Source organism: Sebastes umbrosus, chromosome 22, assembly GCF_015220745.1.
Source record: "Sebastes umbrosus isolate fSebUmb1 chromosome 22, fSebUmb1.pri, whole genome shotgun sequence".
NCBI classification, from domain to species: Eukaryota; Metazoa; Chordata; class Actinopteri; order Perciformes; family Sebastidae; genus Sebastes; species Sebastes umbrosus.
The window spans coordinates 6,756,608-6,782,278 of record NC_051290.1 but is presented as its reverse complement, the minus strand read 5'-3'; the positions used below and the strand labels follow the sequence as shown (position 1 = coordinate 6,782,278).

The 25,671-nt window shown below is 40.8% G+C and overlaps 1 protein-coding gene across 1 annotated transcript; it reads left to right on the top strand.

The window, feature by feature from the left end:
• Positions 1-1,454: 1,454 nt before the first annotated feature.
• On the top strand, positions 1,455-24,295 carry chrnb1 (cholinergic receptor, nicotinic, beta 1 (muscle)). Its single transcript, XM_037759694.1, has 11 exons — positions 1,455-1,676; positions 5,021-5,154; positions 7,583-7,627; positions 8,162-8,271; positions 11,224-11,332; positions 12,314-12,458; positions 13,433-13,618; positions 14,508-14,731; positions 18,269-18,444; positions 22,974-23,121; positions 23,360-24,295. Exons 1-11 carry the CDS (start codon positions 1,616-1,618, stop codon positions 23,504-23,506), a joined length of 1,485 nt encoding a protein of 494 aa, XP_037615622.1. The 5' UTR covers positions 1,455-1,615; the 3' UTR covers positions 23,507-24,295.
• Positions 24,296-25,671: the final 1,376 nt, after the last annotated feature.

The window sequence follows — 25,671 nt, the reverse complement described above, 5'->3', positions numbered from 1 at the left end:
TGCCTCCTCACTTTTCACTTTTCACTTTTGTACATAAAGGATGCACTACAGTACTTCCTGTATTGGCACAGAGCGTTGGCACTGGACATAAGGCTGCGTTCCAAATCGCATACTTTTTCTTTTTTACTTTTAGTACATACTGCAGCTGCCTTTACAAAGTCTGCACTGTTACAATTGGGACACACTACTTCAACATAACATTGCACTTTGAAGTTTGACCCTCTTGCTCATATATCTGCTGCACAGAGGATTGTGGGTCAGAATAGTCAGAAAAGCATGCTGGCTTGCATACTGCAAAAATGCAACCGGATGTAGTAGGACATCCTGGTATTTTTGGCGTACTGCATTTGATATACTGGTTGCGACACAAAAATTTCAAACTAACATGCTATTTAGTACCATGGTTACCTGACAAGGAGGCTCTCAGGAAGTGACGACGTAAATTACTGTTCAGTGCCTCCGAAAAGATACATACTACACAAAAGTACGTATGTTGAATGATAGTACACATATTGGGTAGTGCATAGTATGTGATTTCGGAATGAAGCCTAATGGTTGCATCCGAAATACAATACTAACATGCAATTTAGTATGCTAAAACAGTATGTGAGATATTTTAGTATGTCTGAAACCTTAGTATGAAACCAATAGTACGCAAATTGTATACTATTTCTGGTGAAAAATTAAAGTATGCAACGCTGGACACAAATATCCCACAATGTATTGACAACAACGTTCATAACAGACGTAGATGGACAGCTCTGTAACATCAATAACGTTAATGATAATATATCAATAATATATATTTTAATTAATTCAGACTTTGATTCTCACAAACCGTTGTTTTCGTCATGAGGTTGGCACGGGTTACCATGGTTACCTGGCAAGGAGGCTCTCGGGAAGTGACGATGTAAATTACTGCTCAGTGTCTCCTAAAAGATACATACTACACAAAAGTACGTATGTTGAACGATAGTACACATATTGGGAAGTGCATAGTGTGCGATTTCGGAATGAAGCCTAAATCTGGGTGGGGAAACCAATATGGAGGGTCTAGCTCACTATTTTGAGTGATGCTCGTTCATGTCTATTTAGAGCGAGCACAAGCGCGAGCCTGATGCTGACTTTCGTTGACTTAACGGCCACAGGTGTTGCTGTTAACAAGCATTTCTGATTCTTACAAACAGTCCCTTTAAACGGTCTAAATGTTCACATTCTTTATCATGTGTTTTAAAAAACAAAACTCTGAATTTCCTTTACACGGCCTTTAAGAGAGAAGACGGTGAGGAGGAAGCAGAAAAGGGTGACTTGGGTTTAAAGGGGACACCTGTCACTTGTTTAACTGGGTGAGAACAGGGCGTGGTCTTCATCTGAAGACTCACAGTGATACAACACACCCTCCTCTCCCTCCTCTCCCTCCCCTAACCCTCCCCTCAAGGGTGTAATTGGAGCAGAGTTGGCAGCAGTTGGCCAGGCTCAGGCTGGCCTGACTGACAGACAACAACAGTCCAAACCAAAACTTTACACCGAGGAGCTCCAGTGAGTTGGAAAAGAAGAAGAAGAAAGAAGTTTGGATTAATCTGAGGTGCTTTTTTGTTGGTGTTGGGAGGTCACCATGAGAAGCATGGACTTGTTCCTGCTGGCATGTTGCTTCTGCAGCCTGAACACACTGGGAGGTAAGTTAACACACACACTAACTGAGCTGTAACTTTAGTATTAGCCTATTACTTCTTAACATGGTCAACACTACTACACTAATATCACATGTTGAATAACCTTAAAAATAACCTTAAGTTGACTAGAAGCCTCCAGTAAACACTAGTTTACACACCACAGACACACTATGAGAATATTAAACACATTATAACAAGATTAAAAGTGTTCAGTCATAAACTAATGCCAGCATGCTCAGTGTGACATGCTAATGTTGCTGAGGTTGTGTTTCGGTTTAACAAGTGACCGTGTTAATTGGTGACTCATTGTGACGTCAGCCGTTGAAAACACAACATAGGTGTTCTCATAAAAGCCTTCAATTTTACTTTAATCAATTTTAAATACATACTTATCTGAGTTTAATCTGAGCTTTTGAGAATAAAGTCATAATATTATAAAGTATTCATTTTACGTGTTATTTTCTTTTTTTCTTATTAAGTTATGATTTTATTCTCGTAATTTTTTACGACTTTTTTTTCTCGTAAAGTTATGACTTTATTCTGTAAATCTTAAATGTTTTTTCCCTCAATGTGGCCCTAATACTCCTAAAATGGCTCTTTTGATAGTAAAGGTTGCTGTCCCCTGATCTACGTCAAGTAAATTACTACAAGAACCATGGACACTTGTGCACTCACTTGTGTTAGGTGAAGTCATTGTGTAGGAAAACAGCAGAATCAGCTTAACAATGTCCGGATGATTGTGTAGTTGGCATTTGGCTTGTAGATCTTACCCGTTTGCAAATTGGACATCGGCCGCCAAAGATTTACATATTTTGAACTGCTGACAGATGTTCACAAACGCCAAAACACATCAGTGACTGTAATGGGCGACAAGCTGTCAAGATCCTCCTAATTCATAAAGATAGATATAATAAACTAACTTCAGTTTTGTAATATATCGCCCCTTTGTCTCTGTCAGCTTCTCTTCATATGGGTGTTTGTCTTTTGCACATACTTTATACATTTCTGGTGACAGATGATGATAGTCTACCGTAACTCCGTACACTGGTGTTGGTACGCCCCAGAATGCCCTGCGATTCCCATTCCCTATTGCAAGCATCCTTCACATGCCCGAACACCAGCCTTCAGCGTGGTTTTACCTCATCTGATCTCGTTGTATTTTAATCTGGCTTATTTACCAAGTCCAGACCAAGAAAATGCTAAATTCTAGCCTTCTACATCCGCCTCCCTCCCAGCCTCGCCCATCAGCAGCCACGCTTCCCCGTGCCTAGCTAATGGGGACGCCTTGCTCGGTGATCGCTGTCATTTATTCCTGTCAGGTCAGATCCTGCTGGGCCCACAGCAATGCCAAACGTGATGAATGCTGCATCGCCAGAGCTGCTGATTATAAATGTGTCTAACCTTCAAACACTGAGGAGGAAATGGGTGGAAATGAAGCCGGAGTTATGTATGAAACCGCCGTGTAGTGTAATCGTTTGGATACGTTTACAGCTTTACAGGCCTGTTGTGAGACACTTCTATAACTGCTACTTCTATAACACAGGGATTATGGTCCAAGGGGTATTTACTATATGGATTTTGACAGTTTCTATGTAGCATCCATGTGGCATATGTGTTGCAGGAAGTTTCTTTATTCGTCATATGCATAACAATTACAGCAAACAGTCGTGGGCAATGAAAACCTTGGGTCTCAGGTACACTTCAACAATGCTCATTAAAGATGTATATATAAAAAGGGAACAATCACACAAGTAAAAGCTAAATAAGAATAAAATAGTGCAAGTTAAAATATAGAGCTTAAATATTAACATACATAAATATAAAATGTTAATATGCATTTGCGGAAGGTGTATTAATTGTCAATAAAAGATACATTTCTTCATTTTTTAATGTATATTCATCCTGAATCTGCATTTTTTTTATAATAAAACTTACCATATTTACTTTTTTACTGATGTTTCTGCAAATAGATATTGGCACATATCCCCCAAGGAAAATATCTATGGCTATAATCAAAGATTCTTCCATTTTTTGATTGATAAAGAACATAAAGGCTACATCCACACTACTACGTTTTTGTTTTAAAACGCCATTTAAAACGAAAGTAATCTCAGTCCATATTACCACGCCTGAAAACGCAAATCACATGACCATTCATGTTCACTGGGCATAAATGTGCCGGTGTAAACAGGAAGCGGCACTGGACACAGGAATTGATGCAAATCGCTCGAATAATAGCTTCCCTTCTGCGCATGTAGGCAGCAGTAGCATTATAAAATGCAAAATTGAACTGCACAACAGCTGCTACTGCACTGGTGGTCGGGGCTGATGTTGTTTGTTTTCTTCTGGAAAAGGTTCACGTGATGGGGGCGTGACGAATCAGGGAGGGACACGTCATGACTGATAAGACCCAATCTAGAAGCGAACGTGGTTGTCTGCGTCATCGTTTTCGAAGGTCTCCGTTTCTGTCCGTCCAGACTAAAACGCAACCCCCGGAGTTTTAAAACTAAAACAGTGTTTTCAAACGTCTCCATTTAAGGGACTCAATAAACGCCGGAGTAGTGTGGACGCTAGGCATAAACATAGCAAAGTCATGTGTTTTAAAACAAAAACGTATTAGTGTGGATGTAGTCTAAGAAAACACATTTGTATTGTATTGTTGTATTTGACCATTGATCGCTTTAGCACACCATTGCTCTGTTACAAAAAGTCAAACTGCCCAACTTTACTCTGTAACCAAGTCACTGAAATCTCTCTATAAGCCGGCGCTCCACTCTCTCTCTCTCGCTCTCTCTCTCTCTCCCAACACTCATTTGAATTGTGTCCCTGTAGCTTTGTCTTTACAGTCAATGTAAGTGGGTGGTGAGGCAGAAGATCTGTCTAGTTAGGAAGGATCGGCAGGATGCTCCATTGATTTCATTGACTTCGAGTGGCTACAACTAGTCTGGCGATCTCCTGCTGGGCGACACATCCTGACGTATTAACTAATTCTGGGAAGCATCCGCTCACTGCATCGACTGAGCCACTGAGCTAGAGGCGTTCTCATATTTGAATGCACAACACACCTCGCCTGCCAATCAGTTAGCTTCGCCCTCACTTGTCACCAGCGTGATGGGTTTTGCACACAAAGCACCCAGCAGAAACTTAAAAGGGTTCATTTTGTGAATTTTAAGCTGTGAGAGAGACAGGTACAATATTACTATTATTGTCTGCTGATGGTTATGAACAGCTACTAATAAATGAAGGATGCAATGGCAGCCTGATTTGGTTTATGTCTCTCCTGACTTTTAATGAAAATGACATAAGCAATAGATTCCTCATAATCATACAATCTGTCTGTCATACAGGTGCGTCTGATCCGGAGAAGGCTCTGATGAAGCAGCTCTTTATCAACTACAACCTTAAGGTGCGGCCGGCATCCAGCCCTGAAGAGAGGATCAGGGTCCGTGTGGGTATGGTCCTCTCCTCCTTAGTTGGACTGGTGAGAACACTTATATACTTATGTATATTTACATACTCTACATGCGCAACCAGAATGTAACGAGACAGTGGCAGCTATATAGGATATGATGAAAAACTGAGGCTAATGTCAACGCATGATTTCCACCAGCTCAAAAGAAAAAGTGCAGAAAATAAAGCCAAATTCAGTCTTGGATAACGGGGTCTTTTACATAGCAGATTAGAGCTGAAGTTTTATTAACATTTCTCAGTTGAAATGCTGTTTTGAAGCATGTAATAGGATGATTGAACGGATGATCCACATGACAGACAGTCAGCAACTGTGACAGAAGGTACCCTATGTTTGAAATGTTAAATGTTAAACTCTAAATGTTGTTTGTTTCATTCATAAACATGCAGCTTACGGTGTTGAGGTTGGTATTCAAACTAGTTATAGACCCTTTTACAGTTTGAAAACAATGATCGCAAAGATCGCAAATGCACCTGTTACACCCTGTTGCTATGAAACGACCGTGATCCTGTCGGGTTTCTGTAGAACTTGAGTCCGATGTTTGAAAATTGATTCTCACAACCAGACATTTTGATGCTGGTAACAGTTTTAATTCAACGTTTAAAGCTTGCTAACTCATCTGGGCCAAAACGCCACTTTCGTTACCAACATGCGTAAGCATATTTTTGATGCCGTCAGCTGTAAAAGGGTCATACTGTATGTAGCTAAAGGATATTGTGGCTAATTTCATAGGCATACTATACCCAAAAAAGGCTGCAAAACAGAACATGCAATGTGACCTGTCAAAACTGTGATTTTTGAGGGGTTTCATGTGACAGTCAAGACAGTGAATCTCCTGGGTATCTCTCCCATGCTTCTCCTTCTTCTTACTTGACATTTTAAACCGTGGTTCCTCTGCCTCAAGAACAGCTTTGCCTCTGATAAATGCGTATTTAAAAATCAAACCTGACAGATGTCTCTGTAAAAGGTTTCCAGCACAGTGGTTGCTCCCCATGCTGAGGACCACTGTACTCCTATAGTCGCACATGACAGGATAACAAAATCCCCTACTGTACCTCTAAATGTAGTTTTAAATTCAAAACTGTGAATGTATCTGAGAGCCATCTGGTTGTGAATTCAGTGCTTTGCTGGCCTGCTGAGTCAAATAGCACACAGAGTTATGCTACTGATGTGAAATACTGGATTTTTATTCACCCATGCTGGTAGATAGTGTTTTAGCAACATGCACTGACTGAGCTGTGTGACTGCGTTACACTCAAACACACACACACCAGGTCACTTTATGTGTTCTTTAATTTCCCCCTTGGCTCTCTTCTCAGTCACCGCCGCACATATCCACATAGTGTCACATTTACATACACATCTACTAGTGAGCGTTGCTGCTTCCACCTCCACTCAAGGTCAGTCCCACTCTGGAGAGGAAGTCACATGGGCCTCGAGTCCTGGAGTGGAACGATCTTGAAAACCTGACCCACTTGGATGCTCTCCGTCCCCGTCTGCCCAGAACTAGTCAGCTGGATAACAGCGGCGTTATTATTATTAACATTCCCCCAGAGTTACAGCCAAACTGTTACAGGAATCAGTAAGTGATAGGTCAGTGATGTCTGTTTGTGTGACGGTGACGGTGAGAGAGCGAGATTGTTTAAGTCGACCTCCCCCACGACCCTCCCAGCTGTCTCCCTGACATTCCTCCCAGCGTTTTAAATAGCAGGCCCCGGCTCAGGGAAGCTCCACCTTCCTCCTGGATAGACAATCACATGCTCATACATTTATTAAATGACTGTAGTGGACACATGAAAACATCTTTTCCTCTATGAGCTCTGTCCTGGAAGTGTGTGTGTCAAACCAGCAAATGACTATGAGCTGTTTTGTCTGCTGGTTTGGAGATACTATCAACAAGTAGAGTATGTGTGTGTGAGTTTGGTAGCCATAACTCTTTTGTAATGTAATAACATTAATGTAATGTAATGCAATTTGTGTCATAATCAGTGGGCAACCTCCGGTTCAGAAAAGTGAAGCCAATGTGGAAGTGCCTTATACTTGCATTCTTTCTAATAGCCAGCAGGGGGCGAATCCTCTGGTTGCAAAACATCTATGAGAAAATGACCCTACTTCTCATTTGATTTATTACCTCAATCAACATTGCAACCTTACAATTGCAATTCCAGTTGCCCTAGAAGTAGATCTCCATGCAGTAGAACAAAGGGTGTGAAATGTTTAATGTAAAACTGAAGTTTATTTGGAAAGCTGTAGGATCCTCGCGCTGCTCTCTCTGCAGTTCCCAGATGTCAAAAACAGAGGTGGTAAGTGCATAAGCTGTAATCAGAATGGCCAAAATGACTGCTTGGAAGATGCCATGTTGTGAGAGTATGAATGTGTGTGTATGATCATTAAGAGAATCACCAATATCACATACCTTTTTATATTTTTTTGTTTCCAGAATATGAAAAATGAAGAAATGAGCACAACTGTTGTCATGAATCTGGTAAGTGTGTTTTGTGTGTCAGCTCCTCTCACCATACATTTACTGCAATGAATGATGTGCCAGCAGTTTGTTTGAGGGACACAAGAGCTTGTGACTAACGCAGAATTGAATAACTGCTTCACATCATGTTGACCAACTCAACTGTGACTCCGTTTCCACTGCAAATAAGTGTATTAATGTACGACCTCCTTTGTGTACAGCTCAGTGGCAATGCACTACACGAGTAACCAAGCGAGAATACTTGGAGTAGTCCTAATAATAAAGACTATGTGCAAAATGAAAAATTATGCAAATGGTGTTTTGTTATGCAAAGACAAATGCACAAGAGAATCAGTCTTGTGGAATCTAATTACAGCGGTGGAAAAATGAGAAATAAACTGATGAAATGACAAATTGGTTACATATGTTAATGTAAAGTTTCCCCTTTCTGTCATTTTCTGTTTCCCTCTAGTCCCTCTTGTCCCTGCGCTTTTATGTAATTCCCACGTCCCTGCACGCATAAACACAAAACTCTTTTTAAACTTTTTAAAACAGGAATGGACAGATCATCGGTTGTCATGGAAACCCAAGGAGAATGATGGGATTGAGGTGATGCGTATTCCCTCCGCGAAGGTTTGGCTGCCTGACATTGTCCTCATCAATAAGTAAGCACAAGCACTGCACTCGCATTGGCATGAATTAATCAGCGCCAAAGACTTGAGAGGAGAAAACCAATTTGGTCACTTTCCTCCATTTTTATTTAGTCTAGGATGGTTTCTGCGTAGGCCCTGAGGGGCAGTTAATGTTTACCTTCACGTACATATTGATGCGCCTGCTGCTGCCCATGTGAAAGACATGTAGGATAAGATATTTTAACAGTATGACAAATGTCTTATGAGGACAAACTTGGGCACAACTTGGTATATGCCAAAAATAGTTCCCTTTTTTTCCTTCCAGTTAGGTCATGTTTCTCTATTTATTCAGTCGAAATACCCCCGCCCTGCTCGTTCCACTGCTTGTGTTGTACAGCTACATGTAGCTAACCCTGCCTGTTAGTTATATAGTCCACTATGAGCCTGCTCCTTACACCTCCACTCAAGGCCATCAGTATTTAGTGTTTTTGGTTATGAGACGAGGTGATGTTGAAGACAAGTTAGCATTGTAGAACTGTATAAAAGCTCCCATGACCCCCATGACCGGTCTCAGCTAGGTCTGCCGGAGACAATCTACCAGCTAGCATGACTGGACCATAGACTATAAGAAGTGGACGTAGTCACCGTGATGTCACCCATTGGTTTGTGGACTACGGTTTTGAAGCCTCGAGTTCAGCATTTACGCTGTCATCATATTTGGTTTTCGACCGTCACCATCATGGTTTCTTACTGTCGCTCTCTTGTTTTTTTGCAACCAAAAGTGTCTGTTAACTTTCATGAAGTGAAAACTGACCTTGAAAGGGTCAAAGTTGTGAGACAAAAACACGGACAACTCCAAGACCGGACAACGTCGTGGTAGCGACCTGTCAATCACAAGGTAGCCACGCCCTAAAGCATCCCCTGCTTTATGGTCTATTTGACTCTAAATGGGAACCTAATTTACTAAATGAACATCAAATTAAACCATAAACTCATGTTTACGTTCTTTTTTGCAACCAGAGGAGTCGCCCCCTGCTGGCCATTAGAAAGAATGCAAGTTTAAGGCACTTCAGCATTGGCTTCACTTCTCAGACCCGGAGGTTGCCCACTGGTCTGGAGTATCTTTTTAGCAGCTCATGCAGGGCACTCCGCTGCATTAACTTTACATGGTGCATTTTGCCAGACCAGGTTGCATCTCTGAAGCAGTCCAGTATAGAACCTAATGGATATAATGGAAAAATTCTATGTCACAGCATTGAATTAGAAAATGTAGATACTCAGAACAGCGAGCGTAGTCTCTTTTTCTTCCTCCCCCCTGCACACATGCACACTCCCATTAACACCGCTGTAAATATCCCCACTGCTCCATTCATCAACACTTTATAGGCAATTAAGCAGCATGGCTCCCGAAAAACGGATCCGATGGCACCGCTCAGCTACTTCGGCTCACGTGGAACCATGCACATACACACACAAATATGAACATGCACGCAAATACAAAAGCGCGTTCTCTGTGTGTGTATGATCAATGCAGCACCTTCACAGGGACAGGGTTTTTAGGAGGGCTGGCTTTAAGGACACAAGCTTCTCCTCGTTAAATCATCCGAGCCATAAAAGCCGAACACTGCACCCTGACAGACGGCTAAATCTGTGTCTAATTGACTCCATGTCTTTGTTGTGCATAGCGTTATGAGCTTAACGGCCAAAACAGCTCTGTATACATCCAGCGTTAGTGCTGCTCTGAAGTGTCCTGTGAAATGTGTCAAGTTCCTCCATTTCATCCGTGCCAATTAAAATGTTTTAGCGGGGGTCCTGCAGCCAAATGTTGATGTACTCCATAGCTGTGTGACTGCAATAATCACACATACGAGATATAGTTATTATATATACATATAATTACTCACTCTGACTAGAGCTTCACCTTATCTTTCTTTGTAGGTAATTTATGCTTCATTTCAAAGACCAAAGAGACCGGAAGGTTGAGTCAGAGGAAGTGGGTTGACATGAAACAAAAAGGCCTGTGGCGAGATTCAAACCTGGGATGCTGCTATTGCACATGATATGTGCCGCTGAGTCAGCAGCATAAGCTGTTGATATGTGCTGCACTGTAAAATGAAGACTTTTCACTACCAGTCATATTTTTGTTTGTGTGTGTCTGGCCACTTCAGGAAGTTGTAATCCCCCAATTTTTTTTTTTTTTATTAAACCAATTATCTCTGAAGGAGAGAGGATGGAACCTGCCAAAATAAAAAATAAATTAATGACTTGATAAATATTTAATTTGTCATTAAATGTAGCAAAATAATATGTTTTAATGTTATTAATATTAATAGTGTTTTAATTTGCTTGCTTTAATTTGGATGAAGACTGGAATGCACCTGGCTAGCATATAGTTGATCTATGTGCTCTGACCTCATGACACACATTGAGTGACAGCCCCTTCATTTGCATAATGAGGCAGAAATACATAAAGAAATGTAAAATGAAATGTGTAAAGAAGAGAATACAGAAATAAATAAGTTTAGGGAAATAAATAAAGGGTGAAATGCAAAGGGAAAATCCTGCATAATTAAATAAATAAATATATTCATAAATAGATATATACATTTAAAAATAAATATAAAATAAAAACAATGCAAAAATAAATAAATACAAAATAAATAAATGCAAAAATAAATAAATAAATAAAACATAAATGCAAAAATTAATAAATTAATAAAAAAAAATAATAAAGCATAAATACATTACTAAATAAAAGGGAAAAACATAAATAAAGATGCAAATTAAAACAGAAATCTCAAGTTATATATTAATGGCTACATTTATTTTTTTATATTATTTTTGCTACATTTAATGACATTTATTTATTTATCTAGTAATTTATTTATTTATTAAAAGATGTTTCATGCGCATGTTTTTCCTAACATACAGTACAGGTATAAGAAAATAACTTGTTTTTAATTCATGTTTTACCTGTGTTTCCAGTAATGACGGGGTGTTTGATGTGGCCCTGCATGTCCATGTCCAGGCTTATAGTAATGGCAGAGTAACCTGGACTCCTCCTGCACTCTACTGCAGCTCCTGTGGAGTTAAGGTGAACATCAACACATAACACAAACTTAAACTTGAAGACATTGTGCTTCATGCACGAATCGTGCACATGCACAGATTTGATCTTAAAGGAGAACAACGGCTATTTTTAAAACATTGATATTATTCTATATTACATGATGGAAAAAATAATGCAATTTGCTCATGCATGCGTATATTTCGAACCGCACCAGGAAACCACGAGGTGGCAGCGTCAACACGGTAAACAGCAACTGTCTGTCAGTGGCAATTTGAATGAAGTATAGAATTTCAACAACATTTGCAATATAAATATACATGCTGTCACTTTCTGAATCTAATTTATGTTAACAATAAACACTTATAAGTCAGGGAAACTGTATCATACCTTTCTGACTTCTTCTGTTTTCCAGTAGTTATAGTTTATGCAAGTGCTGTCCAAGGCTGCACGGTGGTGCAGTGGTTATGCACTAGCACCACAGCTTGAAATGTAGCTTATGAAAAAACACAGAAGAAAAATGTTTACTACAATTATTTATTAATTTAATAACTTTAATGACTTATTAAAGATGATTAAGTCTAGCCTAACAAAATTAGAACAATATGCCATGACAGCACATGTCATTAATTAGGATTTTTCACAGTATATAAAGTAGTATGAAGCGATGCCCAACCGAATCCACAATGGCTTATTCGAGAGCGTGTCTTTAAAGATCGAGTAGATTTATTTGCTGAGAGTGACGAGTGGCTCATGAGCCGTTTTCGATTACAGAGGCAAATTGCCTGGCATCCAATTTAAGATCTAACGCAATACATCAACACACTCAGGTGGTAGAGTTGGCTGTCGGCGCACGTTTTCATGAATCCCACGTAGGATTTTCTTATTTTCTTCTTATTACTTTGTGCAAGAACAAATATAAGAGAAAAATCATTCATGCATGAGACCCATTGTCCTCCTTCTGTTCTCATGCTTTCCATTAATTTCCCTCTTTGTTTCTGTGTCTAGGTAACGTATTTCCCGTTTGATTGGCAGAACTGCACCATGCAGTTCCGCTCCTACACGTACGACGTGACAGAGATCGATGTGCAGTATGCGCTGGACTCGAAAGGCAACGAGATCAAGGAGATCCAACTGGACGAGTCTTACACTGGTGAGAATTTGGTGGGGAACACATGGATGGATGGATGGAGCAGTTAAGGGCAGGGGTGAAAGTAGGCTGTTACAGTCCGGTGCTCCGTACCACTGAAAGAGGAGACAGCAGCAGCATCAAATACAACCCATCACTCGGTCGAACGATCGCATTTCCACAAGAAAACACATCTGCTAACATCCAGTTAGTTGTTTGTTTGTACACGTATTAAGGTCTTTTCAGACAGAGACACTCCGCCTGCATATTCGCTTGGATCCGCAGGGTCTGACTGAGCTCCTCATGCAGACAAGCGCTCCCCGAGTAAACACCAGGCGCTATTCGTGGCAACCATGGAAACAGCATCTGTGCACCACTGTAGGCTATGTATCCCCCCTGCCGGTACAACTGTGTTGTGTATCAAATATCCCTAATCCCAGCTGGATTTGTTGACACGTAGCAATGCTGTTTCACTTTCATTAACATTGCGAGATACGGCATTTGTGCTGCATTGATGTGGTGTCGGAATAATCGGAAATACGGGTTCCCCACTGGTAAAATACACGTGAATGCCCCTTTAAGTCGGTGCAACACTTTCACCATTTAAATGAATCATTTGCTATACATGATGTCAAGTGTTTCTAATTTCTTTCTACACCATACATGCATTGAATCGTGTGTTCAGGGATGCATGAAGCTGGGGGGTGGGAGGAGAACAATATCAAGTGAAGCAAGAGCTTCAATCTACTTTCACTCCTAGTAAAGAGTATAGGAGGCTTTTATGATGAGATATATTCCTTTGCATGAAACAGTGAGTTACTTCTCCACTCTTTTTAATTTGCTCTCATTAGGCACTTCAGCTCCTGCTTAATATCTGAACCATAGTCACAGGAGTGTTTTTACTCGTTCGACCGTGTTTGCACCTTTGTTCGGACCCTCTTGTGGTATGCGGATTTGTTGCCATCATCTAAATTCTTAAAGTGTGAATGTTTCCACAGAGGGCGGCGAGTGGATCATCACACACAAGCCGTGCAGGAAGAACATGAACGACGATCACTACGAGGACATGACCTTCTACCTCATCATCGAGAGGAAGCCCCTGTACTACGTCCTGAACGTCATCCTCCCCTGCATCCTCATCACCATCATCGCCATCTTTAACTTCTACCTGCCTCCTGACGCAGGTACGCCAACCATGCAGAATAATACCAGTTCACAATGACACTAATAATGCACACAGTTTCCACTTTGATCTAGCTTTGGTTAGGATTATACAGCCTTTTCGTCACTCTCTAAAAACTGCTTACACCATTTCCTAATTGTGTTTGTGTGGGCTAGTTGGATTGGGCAATCACATATTTGTCCAATTACTGTCACAAAGGGATTCCATTTCAGATTAGATAGTTGTTTCCCAGAGAGCACTGCTGACTCAATAACATCTAAAATGAAATAGTAGAAATCAGCCCCACAACTACTGAGAGTGATCAGCTTAGGACTGTACTTTGTTCACAACACTTGCATGGTTCAAACAAAAAATATATTGATTAGCTGCAAACATTTTGTTCACAGATTACCACTTTAATGTCCTTGACTTGAGATCACCTGTCAACCAAATCTCTGAGTTGTTGAACTTTGTGGTGATGCAGTGCGATGAAGTGTGTGAGGGGGAAAGCCTCTGCTTTGACACTCACTCACCGTGGGAGCATGCACTGCCCTAATGCACATCAATTTCCCATTACCTACCAATTCTAACCAATCTGTGGTACACACAGTTTGTAAGTGACCACTGAATACACCTGGGAGGTCCCTGCTCTATTGGTCAATCAGCTCCACTTAGAATGGGAGATGAATCTTCTATTAGACTCATTACTGGTGAATTACAGGGACCAGCTGCTGCTAAAACAGTAGATCAGCTGAAGGAGGAACAAAATGTAGTGATGAGATGCAACACAGACTTAAAGGAGCATAATTGTTAAAACAGAGTGAAAACAATTACAGCCATTGGTGGTGACCTGCATGGGACCGCTGTGTAAGGTCCTTTCCACATTTAAAAAAATATTTTCGCCCTACCAGGAGAGAAGATGGGTCTGTCGATCAACGTGTTGCTCACCCTCACCGTGTTCCTGCTGCTGCTGGCTGATAAGATCCCAGAGACGTCACTGGGCGTCCCCATCATCGTCAACTACATCATGTTCACCATGATCCTGGTCACGTTCTCTGTCATCCTCAGCGTGGTCGTCCTGAACCTGCACCACCGCTCGCCCAGCACCCACTGTATGCCCATGTGGGTCCGTAAGGTGAGGTCCCCCGATTTTGGGTACACAACAACCTCCTCATTCCCCCCTTTTTAGAAGAAGAAATATTTTCACGCACCCTCCCAAGGGGGACCCTGTTTCAATTTTTTTTTTTTTTAGAAAGGCCAATATATGGGGCTCCTGAGGGAGTCGGGAGATGGATAAAATGTTTGCTATGTGTCCTAATTTAAAGTGTCACACACTATCAGGGGGCTAGGGCACTCTGTCAGTCATTTTGAAAGAGACAGACACAGACTTACTCATGTGCTTTGGTCTATTTTACACAATATGCAAAAAACACTGCCATAAAGAGACCTCCATCATGTTTGTAAGCAACACCTCCATCACTGTAATAAATAATGGCCTTTATTAATTAATGTAATGTTCATTTTGATGGTAATTTGCAGATGTAGGCAATAGTAGTTTGGGTCCAGGCAGACTATTGTAATAAGTCGACACAGTCCTCAACAACCTGAATGTCATGTTATACCATTAACCTCCATCAGTGGCTGTTGCCCTCACTGTACATTACGTGAAGCTAATTACAGGCCCGAGCAGCAGCTCTATACTTTGCAACCAAGTTCTGTCACGCTTTCAGGGAACGCTCACCTCCGAAAGGCTTCTACTCAGGTGATTTGCATGGTCTAATGGAGCTAAACTGCTTGGTACTGGATTGATGGGAGAAAAGAACATTATAGGTTCTGCTTCTTTTCACTCCCACGCTCTTCTGACGATCAGTGTCATGAAATGTGGAAAGGAGAGATTTGTGCACACAGAACAGACATTTTATGGATGTTCAGGTGTGTGTTTATCTTCTTCTTGACTCCACAACTCTTTGTAATAAAATGCAAGAACAAGCAACAAGTAATAGATAGTATGCACACTTAATGTATACTGAGCAAACAGTCATAAATGAGCACAGAAAATATCATGCTGATGGGTCCAGTAGTACACAAGATTAGTCTCGGATAGACAGACACACACACACATCACATTATCTCCCCCCAGGTTTAGATGAGATGAGAGAGATGGCTTAGATAATAATTATCTCATTTTAAGTCAGTATAAATCATCACTGTCAAAAAGGCATTTATCCATACTACTAATGCAATAATTATAATCTGAAATATGATGGAAACATTGACTTTTTCTTCTCTTATTACACTTTATTACGCTTTAATGGCACCACTTCCAAGCTGGCCCGGCCATCTTCCAAACGAATCTTCACATCGAAGCCAATCAGCTTATAATAGGAAGGGAAAAAAATCATTACATTTTGAGATACATTTGAGTCTTCATTTTTTGCCAAAAAATCGGATATATGTTGGAGAAAAGTTGTGCTGTGATCATTTTTCATGCACCATTCTTCACCTCACAGCCCTTACAGAGGGAACAGCAGGAAGCCAGAGAGATTGATGTCCCCCCGGCAAATCTAGTGTCAGGAAATATATTGGTGTCAATAACATCTGCCCTCTCCAGCTGTAGAATAATAATAATAATGAATTTAATTTATATAGCACACTTTAAAATACAGCGAAATCACAAGGTGCTTCACAACAATCACAATACAACGTTAAGACAATTTACACAAGAAACATGCGATTAAAAGCGTCAAAATAGGACGAATAAAATTATAAAGATATAAGTTAAAAGCAACTAAAAATACTATAAAATTCTAGTAATTACAAAACCCTAGGGGAAATCTAAAAGGAACAGGTGAGTGAGAATCACTGTAAAGGACAAATTCAAGTGACCATCCCCGTTTTGTAATTGTTTGTACTTCAAAAATTTATCATTCTTGTACAAGAAAACAACACGTGTAATAGACTCCCCTCACAGGTGCAGTGAAGGTGCCTGTAGTGGGGTTGTAGGCATTGCCAATGTTGGTGTAGACGCATTTGAAAATGACCTTTGTAAGTGTGTGTAAAGCAACAGAAAAGGCCACTTTGGCGACACCAGCGTTCACTCTCTAGACAGACAGACAGTCATCTCTGCTGTTTTTTCCTCCTTCTCAATCTTGACGGTTGCCTTCAGCATCTCATTTTTCTTTCACCAGTCGCTCAACTCAGATAGCCATGGCACCCGGGGCTGAGTTCTCCTCTCGCCTCAGGTCACCCACGAGGGTCCTCTTAGTGTCAAGTGCAGCCTTGGTGTCTTTCAGCTCCTCCTCTCAGCTCTTTCAGCTCGGCCTCAACGTCGCTTTGGACGCTCTCTGCTGCTGTGATCGTGTCTGCCAGAGTCCCACGCAGACAGAGCAGCAGCACCAGTTTACAGCAGCCATCGTCGTGATATAAGGTCTTTGTAGATGAAGCGGAGCTCTCCAGAGTGCAGTTTTCTCTCTTATAGTCACGGCTCATGATGTGCCAACTATACTCCTGCGACCCTGCGTCCTCATATGGGGACTAACTGCACTTTATACTGTACTACTCTACTTACGTCAGCAGCGCGCGGAAGCTACCTCGCTGAACTGCTGCGTGTCTCATGCGTGCGGTGTCCAGACTGGCAGCGTTTCTGTTTTAGCTGCTCTGTTGCTGTGATCATGTCACTATGTGTGACTCACTGCTCTGCTGTCCCACACGGAGAAACCAGTCTACGGGAAACATGACAGGTGTTGCAGTATACTGGGAAACGGGAGGATGGAAATAAAGGTCACATAAGAACATGTTTGATTCTGAATGAAGGCTAAGTCACCCTTTTTTTCTTTGAAACTACAATACAAGTCAAGCTGCTTCACCACACGTTACATTCTCCATCGTAGCTACAGTACAGTATGATCTTCGCCAGCGGGCAATTATTGACATCCAATCCGTCAATACAGGCAAGCCAAGAGTTATTTCAAAAGAAGGATATTCAAGCACTTCAGAGTACAGATAAAAGAGCCATTAACAGAGGCAAACAGCATTTATGATATTGATCAAAACTGACATTTGACCAAGTGGTTTGCTGTTTTTATCTTAAACATTTATCTCTATTGTAATTACACCCATCTGGGAGCTGCCCAGTACAACTGTAGGTCTTTACTTAACAGCTCCACTGGAGTATCTCAGAGTTTCTGTTCTTTGCTCAAGGACACCTTGAGAGGAGACGTTGAGGAATTGGAAAGCATTACCCATTTGGTTTCCCCACCCACATCATTCAGCAGCAACTGTTCTCAAAGGTTATCTCACTGCTAAATTCAACATTTTGACTCATTTCTCAGCCTTAATAGGCAAATACAGAGCAAGTGCAATACAGCTGTCCCATAAATCACCAAACAGGAATCCAAACAAATGGATTTTTATTACCAGGGAAGACGATGGATTTTTGGAGGTGTGGGAGAGCCAACAAGCTATTGACTGAAAGGAAAGTGGAAAGTACAGTTGAATAACCTTCTGTTTCCCAATGTGGGTTTGAGTCAAAGAAATATACCTGAATGGGTATTTTTTTACATTTGTGATTTCCAGTTTTAAACTCACATCCAATCAGAAGAAGTAGATGCGCAAAGAAACTGATTTTACCGTAAGTTGTTGTACTGCTTTTTCATCTTTTCTTTTCCGCTAGATCTTCATCCACATGCTGCCTCCTTACCTGGGCATGCTGCGGCCAAAAGTAGAGACCCCTCTGTCCCTGGAGATCATGCCCCGCCAGGAGAAAAAGATAATCACCATCAGCAAGGTGGCTGATGAATACTTCATCCGCAAGCCCGACTCCTCCATCCTGTTCCCCAAGCCCAACAGGTGAGACCAAGACAGCGATCGTTCATGCGATTACACTTAGATATGCATTTTGTGCTCATGTCTCATGGTGTGGAAAGAAGCAAGTGGGCACGATTGGATGCAACTTTGCCCAGGGTAGGGCAAACGTTAGCTGGTGAATATCTTTAACAGTAGAAGTGATTAAAAGCACATTAAGAGTGATAGCTCTATGAAATGAAATTCAATAGTTTAGTATTCATGGTCTGTGTAGGAGGTTATCTTTGAAGTCAGCTGGCCAGCAAGGCTTTGCTCAAACACACTTAAAAATCACTGTCGCATGTCGTTTTTTTTATATTCTTGCAGTAAAAACTGCACTTACTGCAAAAAAGTTAGCTCTTTATTTTCTGACCTTTTGGTTTAAAGCTGTGAGAGGTGTTTGCACCAAGACAGTGGTGCATTTAGATTCAAACTGTGGATGTATTATGCTTAAACAGTAGTACAAAACAAAGCTATTTGTCTTAAGGTGGAACAGCCTTTAAAAAGACATGTAGATGTTGGAACCCTCCAGTGAAACTCAGACTGATGAGTGTTTCGCCTGAAGCTGTTGAGCTATAGGAGCTGGATTTGGGCCAATGTTTGCACACAAGTCTAACCAGAGGCTGCGATCGAATAGTCTTTTACTATTTCCTATCCACTTTTCCTTGAGCTCAATGGAAAATGTCACAAGGTCAAGCGGCTTTTGGAGTCTGATATAATATTTTTATGAATAAGGGCCCACCAAAGCGTTTTTTTCCAGCTGAAAACGCTCAGCTGGGAGCACTTTAGAGCGCTTTGGAGGCGCAGTGTTTTTACAGCTGTGATGCTTTGGTTGCGTCTGGTTGCTATGATACGAAATATCCGCGGAAATAAACATGTTGTCCTGCAACTACTTGAAATGATGCCCCTCCCTTTCAGATGCGTTCCGAAAATGGACTCTGAAATACTTCGTCCCGTGCGTTTTTACCGTGTTGTTTCATGCAGGCTGTACAAACGTGGACAACCCAGTGAAAAATATTACGTCATTACCGTGGTTGGAATCGAAATAAAAAAAAGGAAAAACGAAAAGGTGAATGCTGTGTCACTTTAAATGTTGCCGAATAATCTGTTTTGCTTAGGAAGGTTAACAGAGTGAAATGACCAGGAAGTATCTGCCATGATAAGAGCTGCTCCAATTCTCTAAATGCTAAGGAGAGGTGCTTCAATGCTCCCTTATCTCCTTTAGTATTTGGGTGACTGGACCATCTTTTACGAAAGGAAAGGACATAATGCCGTCCCCAAATTCCTTGCAGCGGCAGCATTTAAAGCGACGCACCATTCACCTATATTGCTTTTTCTTTATTTCAATTCCAACCTTGGAAATTAAGTAAGATTTTTCACAGAGTTGTCAGTGTTTGTATAGCCTGCTTGGAACAACGCGTTAAGAACGCACAAGGCAAAGTATTTTTTTGTAGTCCATCTTCAGAGCATTGCAGTTTCACCACAGCAGACCCACGTTAATAACATCCGCCGTAGCATAATCTGCAAATCTGTTCTAAAGTCCTTACGAATTCTCCTTCACAACTTTCGTTGACCTCATGACGTTTTCCATCGAGGTCAAGGAAAAGAGATCATTTTGTTGACTATTGATCCGCAGCCCTAGTCTCTATACCTTGTCCCCAGGAAATGACTGACCTTGCTCAGGTGAATTTGGTTGAAGGAGGAACCGTCCATCCTGAGAATCAACTACGATGTGACATCCTTAACTATTCAGCCTCCCTGCTGCTCTATTAATACCAAAAATCTTCCTCGCAGTCTGTAGCTGTCACTCCCTCTCTATCCTTCACCTCCTGTGAGAAGTGAAATATGTCTAGAAGGAAAGACTGGAGAGGCGGCAGAGAAATCGTTGCTAAAATAATAATGACCCGCACAAATCGACTCTGACACATTAGAGCGGGACGCTGCGTGTCTAGGTGAAAGAACTGGTGACGGAAGAAGAAGAAGAAAGAGGGGTGGGGGGGGGCTCTATTAGCCAATTTGATGAGACAGCAGTATCTCTCTTGAGCCCACAGTACGCACACATTCACACACACCTTCTTAATTGGGTTTAGTGCATGTCTTGGCACCAGACGCAGCCAGTTTTAGTTGAATTAGTCTCCTGAATAGTCATTTACTTCTCGCTGATGAAGTGCTACTTGGAGCCACGCAGGAGAAAAAGGGAGGAGGGGTGAAAAGGCCAACTTGTCTCTCTCTCTCTACCTCCCTCTCTTATCTCTCTCTCTCTCTCTCTATCTGATGAGGCTCCACCTCTCTGAGGTCGCAGCCTCTTCACCTGCCACACTCACAGGAGCAGCGGCGATGGCAGCGCTGCATTGTAAACCCCCCCAAATTTGCTGTGCTGAATACCAAGCAGCTCTATTCGCTGCCCTGACTGTCAGGTTACACTCCTTTTTGAAATGGTTTCCAGTTAAAGACACAGTGCCACACTGTCCTCTGGTGGTGAGCTGCCTGGCCTGCAATTCATTTTATCTCATTTTTTTTTAGCAGGATCTAAAAAACGTAAGGTGTTTAATATTTTAGGTGTTTCATAAAAAAGCAGGTGTTTGAAAAAGGCAGCTGTTCTGCCGGGAAATAATTTTAATTTGTCAGATTGTAATGTGTTTGGACAAGGTGGTGGCAAGGACCAAGAGTAGATGAGTTTAAGGGACTTTGTTAAAGGGAAATACTGCTCAAAATTGAAGAATAATACATTATCTCTGGTTTAATATATGACTTTTACAAACAATATCAGCAGGTACACACTTTGGAAGCAATGCCTCATAGCTGAATGTGTGTTTTTTTGTTGTTATGACATTTCATTACAATAATTTAATTTATTATTTTCTTGGTTTTGACCCTCAATCAGAATGTGTAATAATAACATTTGGAAAATAATATAGAAAATAAGTCTGAAAGGCAGTCAGACATACCTTACAATGTCATTTCTCAACCAGGCATTTTAGCTGTGACGTCCTGCAGAGAGAGTCGTGCTGTATCACTACTTAAAGTTATAGGAGTATTACAGCTCTGCGTCTGACGCTCTACTGGAAGCAACCAATGGAAATCCAAGTGTCATTGGGCAAGGACACAATGTACGATTATATGTGGAAATTCAGCAGGGAAAATCAAAGCAGTAAAAGGTTAATGAGTAATGCTTTGAGTTTCTTCAACAGCTGTGTGTTAAAGTGAGACTGCATAGATTTTGAAAAAGGTAATAACACATCCGTCCTCTAGCAAATGAGAAGTTGAATTTGAGGGCTGTCAAAGTTAGCGCGTTAATGCACGTTCGCTTTAATGCCACTAATTTCTTTAACGAAGAGTTTATACAAAGACACCCACAGCAACCGCTGGCACACCATCGCAGCTGACGGCTGGTAACTGAGGGCAACAAGTAAACACAGAAACATGCACATACACACACACATTCGCACACGGAGGGTTTCTGAGCCAGAGCAGCCCAGTCAGCAGATGCAGAGTGGTGACACCCACACTGGCAGAGCGAGCCCGGGGAGCTCCTCTGACCTTCTCTTTACTCCTCTCTGAATGACGACCTCATAAACGCTTTACTATTTAACAGCTTTTTAATTAGTCTGGACTGACATCTGCTCATGCGTTGCTACATTCTGCAAGCTTCTGTGCGTTTGTTCAGTTTGGATGTCGACACTTACGGAGGACGGAACCTGCTATAATAATCGAAAATAAATGAATGAATAAATAAATGACTTGATAAATTAATAAATATGTCATTAAATGTAGCGAAAATAATATTAAAAGTAATTGTAGCCATTAATTAGTTGATAAAATGTGACATAAATTGATATTTCTGTTTTAATTTGCTTCTTTATTTATTTATCTTTGTATTAATTATCTTATTTATTTACTCTTCTGTTTAATTTTCCCTTTTATTTATTAATGTACTGTATTTATTTTTTTACATTTTAATTATATTTATTTATTTTTGTATTTATTTAATATATATTCTTAAATGTATGTATTTATTTTTATATTTATGCATTTCTTTCTGTATTTATTTATGCATGATTTTCTTTTTGCATATCCCCAGACATATTTATTTATAAATGCATAAATAAATAAATAAAAAATAAATGCAAGTCTAAATAAATAAATAAATAGAAAAATAAATACATAAAGAAAAAAAGGAAAATTAAACAGAGTAAGTACATAAATAAAGGAAACAAAGATACAAAGATAAATAAATAAATGAAGAAGCAAATTAAAACAAAAATATAAAGTTATGTCACATTTTATCAATTAATTAATGGCTACTTTTTTAAATATTATTTTTGCTACATTTAATGACATATTTATTTATTTATTGAGTAATTCTATTTATTTATTCATTTATTTTTTTATTTTGGCAGGTTCCGTCCTCCATAGACACTTTATGTGCACCCACTACATTTATTCTGAATCAGAGACTTATTTGTGATATAAAATATGGTGCATTATGGACATTTTCCGGTGACATTAATGTTTTTGTGTGTATTGTCGTTTAGGTATCAGCCAGAGGGTATGTGTACAGATATGAGAAAGTTCATTGACGGCCCCAGTAGCTACCTCACGCTACCTGACGAGCTCAAGTCCGCCATAGAGGCCATCACATACATCGCTGAGGCCCTGCAGGCTGAGAAGGACTACGAAGCTGTGAGTTTGCTGTAATTCTCCTCCATCTTTATTTTCCCTTTTCCATCTTGGATCTTGTAAAAGCCATAACTTGGTTTCTGAACTCTGCCCTGTTTTCTTTTCATCCCTTCTATCTGTCTTTTCCCATCCTCCCACCACCACTCCTTCCTTCTATCCACTCATTCACTTCCCATCTTCTCCTTCTTCCTCCTCCCATCCTGTTTTCTGTTCTCCCTTTCATCCATCCGTCCTCGTCCAGCTGAGGGAGGACTGGCAGTACGTGGCCATGGTGGTGGACCGCATGTTCCTCTGGATCTTTGTCGTCTTCACTACTGTGGGCACCTTGGCCATCTTCGCCGATGCCAGCTTTAACCACACACCCACCGACCCCTTCAAAGCCCCCTGAAGCAGCGGGACATTTGGTCTTCTTGAGCTATACCCATCCTGATTCACCACCATTTACCAGAAGAAATCACTGTATTAAACTGCCAAATGATTCTCTGGGTGTAGTTCACCATCAGCCAAAGATTTAGAAACTCTTATATATGTACGCCAGGCAAGAAACTTGTCCACCGCGCCTCACGTGTTTTCTGCTGTCATCTGCCATCAAGCAACCCCAAATGACCTCAAGATGTTCATTAGACTAGACAGTGTCAAATGTTGAAATACATCTTGACAATATTCAATATCGTCACAAACTATAATTTCTAATACAACAATGTCATATTTGTCCATATGGAAAGCAAAAACGGTTCAAGTTCTTGACCATTAGCTGCACCACTGCTTCAAGACCAAAGTTGACAACACCAGTTTTGGACATGAGGCATTAACAGAAGGGCTTGTACCTTTATTAAACCTACCCTTAAACTATGTTAACACTACAAGCGACAAAAGCAACAAAACGGCCAGCATGGCCAGCTACATTGTCGCCAAGTCACCATTGAAGTGTTGCTCAAGCGCTCGTTGACGTAGTTATGCTATTAGATAGCACTGGGAAGTGGCTATGGGCATGTTTTTTAGACGGAACAGAAAAAAGTGAAACAGAAACATACAGTATGATTGGTTGACACTTCATCGCATTCTGAAAAGTGAAGCCAATGCTGAAGTGCCTTAAACTTGCATTCTTTCTAACAGCCAGCAGGGGGCGACTCCTCTGGTTGCAAAAAGAAGTCTGATTGTATAGAAGTCTATGAGAAAATGAGCCTACTTCCCACTTGATTTATTATCTCAGTAAACACTGTAAACATGAGTTTATGGTCTCAATCACTAGTTTCGAGTCTTCTTCAATACAGCATGATGTTCATTTAGTAAATTATGGTTCCATTTAGAGTCAAATAGACCATATAGATAGATAGACAGGTCGCGTTGTCCGGTCTGGGAGTTGTCCGTGTTTTCATCTTACAACTTTAACCCTTTCACAGTGTGTTTTCAGTTCATGAAAGTCAATTTTACTTATTTTGCTCCACTTTCTTGTGTCAGTTCTGGTTCCAAAGAACCAAGCTGGCGACAGCCAAAACGCCAAACTCAAGGCTTCAAAACCGTAGTCCACAAACCACGGTGACTACATTCTCTTCTTATATACAGTATAATTTGCAAGTGAATGTAAATGAATGAACATCTTGAGGTTTCTCAGCTAAATGAGCAACAGTGCTCAAGAACTTCTCAGCCGCAGTATTGTTGCCTTAATCACATGGACATGTCTTGCTGCCAAGAAATACAGTATTTGGACATATCTCTTGATATAGATCATCTATTAAACTACACCAAAATGCATTACGTGTGCAAGGGCATTGAGGAACGCATGAAATATACCAACCAAGCCAATGTTAACGGACATGTGTATAAATACATAATTCTAAGGTACTGTTGTGTTTTTTAGTGTATTAGCGACAGTAGGAATCTAGGCCCGAGTGTGGCTCCAGACTTGGATATTCATATGTGGTGTTCACACATAAACACCAAGACAAACCAGATGCTATAATGAGCATGGTGTATGCCTTTCATTTCCCTGTGTTAGAATGTGCTGGAGTGTGGCACATGCTTTGTGGATATTCCTGCAACCATGGTAATCCTCTTTGTATTTTCGGCGCTAGTGTATGTGTGCCTTTGCATGGAGGCTATTCTTATGTCGGAGTGCGGAGCGGCGTGCCAACTCAATTCACCAGCTGCACCAATAGCCTGTGGAATTCCCATTATTTACTGTAGGAGATCTGTGCATCTCGATGTCTCGCTGTCTTGCACACATACACACTATGGCGAGCCCTTTTAACATTTAATAGCTAAGCTTGACTATCCGGAATTGACGTTAGAGATATTGCATTTTGATTAGTTGTAATAGTCAAAACGACAGTTAAAGATATCTGTAATTCAGTTTTGACTATCCTAAATAACAGTTACAGATATCTCAAACGTCATTATGACGAGTCAGAAGGCTTCCCATTGGATATTGGCCCAGCAAATCATCTGAACAGTGTTAGCAGAAGCTTTTGCTAACTTGGATAGTTCGGTAAACTTTGAAAGATATTCACAGATTCGAACCGCCTGGATCAATAACTCATAAGTGAAACATTG

What these genes read in the sequence shown, in the direction of transcription:
- chrnb1 (XM_037759694.1), top strand. Translation starts at nt 1,616, where the DNA reads ATGAGAAGCATGGACTTGTTCCTGCTGGCATGTTGCTTCTGCAGCCTG. An exon ending in CTACCTGCCTCCTGACGCAG is followed by an intron (nt 13,619 to 14,507) that starts GTACGCCAACCA and finishes TCGCCCTACCAG; the next exon opens with GAGAGAAGATGGGTCTGTCG. An exon ending in TGCCCATGTGGGTCCGTAAG is followed by an intron (nt 14,732 to 18,268) that starts GTGAGGTCCCCC and finishes CTTTTCCGCTAG; the next exon opens with ATCTTCATCCACATGCTGCC.